Raw genomic sequence first — 7081 nt, forward strand, 5'->3', positions numbered from 1 at the left:
TATCTACAAGGCATAACTTCATCTGTATATGATTTGCGAACAATTTATAGACATTGCCTACTACAAGTAGGTGTAGGGTCATGTGTACAAGCCATGGAGAGTTCTTATGGCTCACAAATTTTCAAGTTTAAGAAGTATGCATAGGAAACCTGTGGGATAAGTTTCCATGGTATAGGCATGACCTATAGCTTGTGATAGACTTGAAGGCTAGACAAATGATTGCATGTGGATTAAATCATGTATAGATGGGCTAGTTTTAGCATTTTTCAATGGTAAAATAGTAAAAAACAATGGCAAATGCTAAAAATTTTACAAATGAATTAAAAATTTTTCAACCCATTTTCATACCAATCCACCTTTAAGCTTTAAGTGAGAAGAGCTCAAAACCAAGGTTATAGATAGAAATCCCAATGCTTTTGCAATACGTGATTGCTTATGTATGTGGACGACTCTAAACCAAGTTATTTCAACATTTCTTCAACAAGTTACTAGTAGCATATGTGCATTAGCGAGTTGCTAGTAACATACATGTACAATCAAATTAAACCAATCATCTTCATAGTTATCAAGTTATCGCTGTGGAAAGGGATTACGGAGACTCCAAGGCACGGAGGCTACAAAGCACTAGAAAGTAAGTACAAGTTGCTAGCAACTTATCAAATGCATCGACGATCTTCACATTTCCTAGTTTCGTAAGTAAACTATTTAAATGGGTGGGGACATATTAGTATGACTTAGAAGTGTCGATCAAGGCTGACTATTACCAACGTTGAGGTTGCGCATGCCGGGGCAGCGGGGCCTTCTATCTTATCGTCACATTTATAAGTTTGTTAAGGGAACCATTTAAACAGGTGGGGACATATGAGCATGACTTAGGAGTGTAGATCTAGGCTGATTATTACCAATATTGAGGTTAGGCATATCGTGGCCTCTTATCTTCTCGTCAAGGATGAGATTGCATAGCTGAGCTAGCACTGGTACGTGGGGTTCCAGGCGAAGATGCTGTTGTCGGCGTCGATGACAATCTCAGTGCTGTGAAGGCTGACGGCGCCGATAACCATGTTGGCGGATGTATCGCCGTCTCTCTTCTCGACGAAGGGCCAACACATCCTGCGAACGCCGTTGTCATCTGTGAAGACTAGCTGCGTGGCGCCCGGCGCAAGAGTGAGGGCATTGCCGTTGGCAAACAGGAATGCGATGGTAGGGAGGCCGCTGACGTCGTTGGGGTAATCCCAGCAGGCGTCCAGGCCCTCGGGGCCCGGCGCGCCGGGGTCGCCAAGGATAGGAGCAACGGCGTCGAGCCAGGCGGCTCGGAAGGGGGCGTAGGCGTCGCTGGTGATGATGGTGAGCATGTCACCGGTGTCTACGATGACGCCGCCGGTGGCCTCCTCGTCGTCGTTGATGGTGGAGAGGACCCCGTCGGGAACGCCGACGCGCTGGCCGTCGATAAGGAAGTCGACGGCCTCGACATAGTGGTAGACCAGTGCGCCTTGGTCAGTGACCAGCGGGGTGGAGGGGTAGTCTGCGGCTGGAGTAGTCACAAAAACAGATTATATTTTATTTGGTCAAATGATGTCATATTGCAGACTAGCTAGCTAGAATGTATGACTTACGTGCCAGAGCCCCGTCGCCAAACGTGAGCCAGCCGGAGTTGGGATTGGAGAAGATGGGTGCCAGGCAGAACGCGAAAGCGGTGCTATAGTCATGCAGGACGTTGAGCTGCTCTGGGAAGGACAGGCCGCGCCCGAAGCCCAGTCCCAGGACCCCCGAGGCCACTGTCTCCACCCCGGCGGCGTTCCTGGTGCCGCAGCCGAAGCCCAGGTCCGAGATTGTGACCGTCACCTCCTCGTCAGAGCCCGGGCCGGAATCCCAGAAGCTGAACTCTTCAGTGGCTATGTAGCCGTAAGAGTTGGTCCCATCCTCATAGCCGATGTTGTACAGGCACAGGCTGTCGTCGGCACCCTGGCCAAGCCCCGGCACGGCCTGCACGTCTGCGCAGTAGGGGTCGTTGGTGTTGGTCATGTAGTGGGTGCCGGAGATGTGGGGATCGTAGATCGCGAAGGACTGCGGGTAGCAGCTCTCGCAGGGCTGGCACTGGAACCAAGGCAGGTCGCTCCCAGTGTCCAGCAGCAGCAGCAGCGCCTGGGCGGCGTCGCTCACGCTCAGCGTCATGTAGTACTCGGAGAATTGGCCCCCGCTGAAATAGCCCGTGCCTACCTGGCCCCAAGGGATAGCGTCCACCTGGCGTTCCTGATCATGCCGATAAAAAGGCGTCGACGAGGTCCCATTGGCTGTTGATGGCTCTACAGCCGCTCTCGTGTTCTTCTTTTGCCTGACCGCCCTCGCTTCTGCGTAGCGCTTCAACCTCAGCCGCGAGGCGCATGCATCATCGCAACCCGCTGGCCGCAGTGGCGAATGCGTGTCCCAGATGTGGCTTACGCCCGCTCTGATCATACTAGGCCTACTTCTAGTTGTTCTACCAGAATTAGAGCTCATCGACGTCGTTGCAGGTGACCCTGACGTCGTCAACAGACCGGCTGCCGGTGCCCGGACGTCATTGAGCTGCCGTGCTGCTACTACGGATAAGCAATGCACGCTGAATATCATGGCCAGAAGCGGCCAGCACTTGCGGAAGAGTACTGGACGGACCATACGATTGCTGTTGCAGAAATTAATCAGACTCATCTTCGTGCTCATGACGTGGGCCATATAGTGTATCAGTGACTGGACGACTGCTTGCTCATGTGCTGAGAGTACCGTTGAGTTTATAACAGACGCTTGCTTGATCGGCCGGCAAATGAGCGCTTCCAGGATGTGAACTCAATTTTGCACAGTACAGAACGCAAGGAAGCGTTCACACACGAACGTCGTGTTTCCTCGAAGACGGCTTCGGCTCTGCATGCCCCACATTTGGCATTGCCGTCTAGAAAGAGACATATTCTTCGAATATTGCATGGGTATCAATATATGAACGGAGCCCTATGGTTAATGCAAGGTGTTCCCCATAGATGCATAAATCGCATAGTAAATCCGATAAGCATGATAAAAGGATTAAAGATTGGGCCCATCCAACACCTCCGAAACTCAAGATATCCAAAAGTTTTTTTATTTAAAAAAAATGCGCTTTCCATTTCTCAAAGGTAAAAAATATTTACAGCACCATTTCAAGGGGGTGCAGCTCGCTACAGCTAAGAAACAAAAGAGCTCAAGACATAGTTTCTAATTTCTTACAGCACAGTTTGAACACCCAATGAGTGGATTTCAATGTTCTGAGAACTAGAGAAACCTCTGCCTTTAGCTGATCTTCAGTCAGGAGCCGATGAGCCGTCTGAAAAACAGTGTTGTTCCTTTCTTGCCAAATGATTTTCAAAATCACAGTAGACAAAAGTATAACCAATCGCCAGGTAACATCGTCCAATGATCCATGGTCTCCAAAAAAGACAGTAGCAAAGCCAAAGTCAAATCTGAGATTGAATCCTTTCAGCCATTTCCTCATTCTGTGCCACAGTGGCTGAATTGCAGGGCATTCCCAAAAAAGATGCTTCTCATCCTCTTCATGTCTCTTGCAGAGGGGACATAGAGGGGAAACAGAGAATCTCTTAGTCAACCTTGATCTAAGTGGCAATTTTCTGAGTAATAGTCTCCATCTGAAGCAGTTCAGACGATACGATGGTGTGATGTGCCAAACCTTGAGGATCCTCCTTTGCCAGGTGCAGAGTGATGCATGTGGACAATGTTTCTGCCATTTTTCACTCAGAGTTAGAGCAATTGCCGGGGATAGAGGAGCATGATCCTTCCTATCACGACATTTTATCAGTTGTTTGTCAGCAGAGCTTGTTAATGCCAGCAGTGGAGGGCAGGAGCAAACAAATGAAGACGTGGGCCAATCCTGTCTCAGACAGGTAAATAGTCAGCTCAGCCATAAAATCTCATTCTCCAAGAGCCCAAATTTGATCTTGATGTCCCCCAATGTAAGCCATCTGTTCTGATCAGGCAACCATAGTTGAGTCCAGTATTTGAGACCTTTAATTGACATTGACTTGGCGAGCGTACGATTGGCTAAAATGGGGGCAGTTGGGGGGTCAAATGCGAAGGGGTTATACCAGATTGATGAGGCTAGGGAATAGTCGCCTTTTCGACTAAATTTAGTGGACCAAGAGGCTTGCAAAGCTATTGATTGCCAGCTCCTGACTAGTGCTTGGGCTGTAGGGGACTGAGGAAGCTTGATAGGGTCCTGGTAGCAGCACACAATATCTTGCCAGGCTACCCCAGCCCATCTCTGTCCTGAACCTTCTATCCATGTGGCAAGAATGACAGACCACGGTTTCCCTTGATTCATCCTGAGAATCAGTTTGAAAGTGAGTCTGTTGGCTTTATCCATCAAAGGCTCAATCCCTGCACCACCTTCATCTCTCCTGGCGGTAACATAATCCCAACCGATCTGGGATATGCTAGTACCATTAGGCTTTCTCCAAAGAAACTGTCTTAACAGCTTCTCGATTAGGCCCCAAGATGCTTTGCTGAAGGAAAACAAGGATGCCATATAAACTGTCAGAGAAGAAAGAACATTCTTGATGACCGTGAGCTTTCCAGCCAATGTGAGGGGGGCACTAAACCACTTAGAGACCTTCTCCTGTATTTTGCCCCCATACCATTGGAATCTTTGCCGTGTTGTCAGACCAACACCAATCGGTGCTCCTAAATACCTTACCACTTCACCAAGTCTAATAACCTTGAAGCCATACCCAAGCGTCCACTCCTGGGGTCCCTCCAAGTTAAGAGGGAGAAACTCAGTCTTGCTCCTGTTTATGATGGATGAAGACAATAGAGCAAACTCATTGAAGGTGCCCATAAGGGCATCAACTGACTCTTTCTCCGCGGCCATTAGGGATGAGCTATCATCTGCAAAAAACTGTGAAGGTGAGCAAGTGCCATCTGGCAATGGCATGCCTTTAATAACCCCTTCCTGGACTTTCTTATCAATTGCACGGAGCAATGGATCTGTGATTAATGCAAACAGAAGTGGGGCGACCGGACAACCTTGCCTAATAGATCTCTTAAGAGGAAAAGGCGTGGTTAAGTTACCATTGATGCTGATGGCTGCTGTAGCATTCGTGAAGAGTGCTGTAATCATCCTGATAAAGGTTGGCCTAAATTTAAAGGCTTCAAGAACCTTCCTGATGAACACCCAATTGACTTTGTCATAGGCTTTGTCTAAGTCAATGTTGACTAAGACAAAATCTGAGCTATGAGCAAGGGCCATGTCAATTGAAAGTACTAAATTTAATACAACATCTTGTATTTTCCTGCCACTCACAAATCCATATTGTCTGACATGGACAATTCTTCCCAAAAGGCTCTTGATCCTAAGAGCCAGTGTTTTAGACATCACCTTATAGGTGAAATTCAACATGGATAATGGTCGCCAGTTGGAGGGTTTAGTGCGAGAAGGCGACTTGGGGACCAGTTTGATTAACCCCTGGTTGGCCTCTCTGAGCATACAGCCAGTCTTCCTGATGTAGTTCATCATATTCACCATATCTTTCCCACAGATTTCCCAGATTTTTTGAAAAAGTTCAGTTGGCAGACCATCAGGTCCCGGTGCCTTCCCAGTTTTCATGCAGGATACTACAAGGTGAACTTCCTCCTGCGTAAAGGGACGGCGGTCCAGCAGTAAAGCTTCTTCAGCAGGACCGTGGTTCGTAAGAGCATAGATTGTCCCACTACCTGGGAGAGTTTCAAGAAGAAGTTTATGTAGAATTTCCTTCCTCCACAATTCCATGAAAAAGCCATAAAGCAATGGGACCTTCTTCAGCAAAGAGATCATGAGCCTATTTCCTAGTACACCGAACACTTTTGGAATGCCTTACTCCAACTACGCATGCTTGAAGACGTACCCGAAGCGACTCACAAGCGCAAGTATATGTCTGGATTACTTGTGCATTACTACGCTGAAGTCAATATGTTCAAGCCTGCAACTCTTGAAGATGCAATTTCTTTAGCTCATGACACTGAAGACAAGCTTGAGGAAGAGACAAGCGTCCGCAACAATTTCAAACAAATGGTAACTATGGTTCAAAGCAATTCAATTCAAATTTTAGAAGATTCAATCAAAGTCGATTTTCTTCATCATCTTTCTGTAAGTCTTGGATAAAACCACCTGCTTTGCTATCAAATACCAATCAAAACCCTAAGCCATTTTCACAGCCAAATCCTAATATTCCTAGACTTCCTACCATTGCAAACAATGTATCTAAAGCCAAACCTATAGTGTGTTACAAATGCCATCAACCTGGACATCTAGCAGCCAATTGCCAATCGAAGAAGCCACCTGTCCATATCAACTATCTTGGAGCAATGGAAGATGAAGAACATGAGGAAATGCCTGACTTTACGGAAGATGAGGACAACATTGCTACTCCTTCGGATACTTTACCAGGTATGCCAACTCCACATTCTTTGTTGATAATGAAATGTTTAGTGCATGGAAAAGAAAAGATTATTTTTCATGATGATGGTAGTACACATGATTTTATTTCTACAAAGTTAGTGAAAGAATTGAAATTACAAACTGTTCCTACGCATTATCACATTAAAGCAGCATTCTTAGGCACAAGGTATAATGGAACACAAGAGGTGCATGATTTAGAAATTCAAATTGGTGAATACACTGAAAGAAGGAATTTTCTAGTTGTACCATTACAGTCCAGTGATATTATCCTAGGTATGCCTTGGCGTCATCAGCATAATCCTGACATAGATTATTCCACGCATTCAGTTAAAATTCATTTTCAAGGAAAACACATTACATTGTATGGTATGCACGCATCTAATAATTTTCCACTGCTTACTCATACTCAAGCTAAACGTGCATTATGCAAAAGTAGTAAATCTTATCTAATTTGGGTGAATGAACTTCAAGCTAAAGAAAAACATATGCACCCTAGGCATAAAGACTTCCTTGCACAATTTAAAGATTGTTTTGCTGAAGATTTATCACCTGGACTACCTCCTTCACGTCCTGAAGACCACAAAATAGATTTAATTCCTGGTACACAACCACCTTGTAAAGCACCATATA

General features: G+C 46.2%; 1 protein-coding gene across 1 annotated transcript; it reads right to left on the minus strand.

Moving 5' to 3' along the window:
• Nucleotides 1-578: 578 nt before the first annotated feature.
• Nucleotides 579-2697, minus strand: LOC148040912 (aspartic proteinase nepenthesin-2-like). Its single transcript, XM_087685829.1, has 2 exons — nucleotides 1614-2697; nucleotides 579-1528 (listed from the first exon to the last, which is right to left on the minus strand). Exons 1-2 carry the CDS (start codon nucleotides 2695-2697, stop codon nucleotides 969-971), a joined length of 1644 nt encoding a protein of 547 aa, XP_087541955.1. The 3' UTR covers nucleotides 579-968.
• Nucleotides 2698-7081: the final 4384 nt, after the last annotated feature.

This window comes from Lygodium microphyllum, chromosome 1 (genome assembly GCF_053477565.2).
Source record: "Lygodium microphyllum isolate KBCC chromosome 1, Lygodium_microphyllum_v1.1.10, whole genome shotgun sequence".
Lineage (NCBI taxonomy): Eukaryota > Viridiplantae > Streptophyta > Polypodiopsida > Schizaeales > Lygodiaceae > Lygodium > Lygodium microphyllum.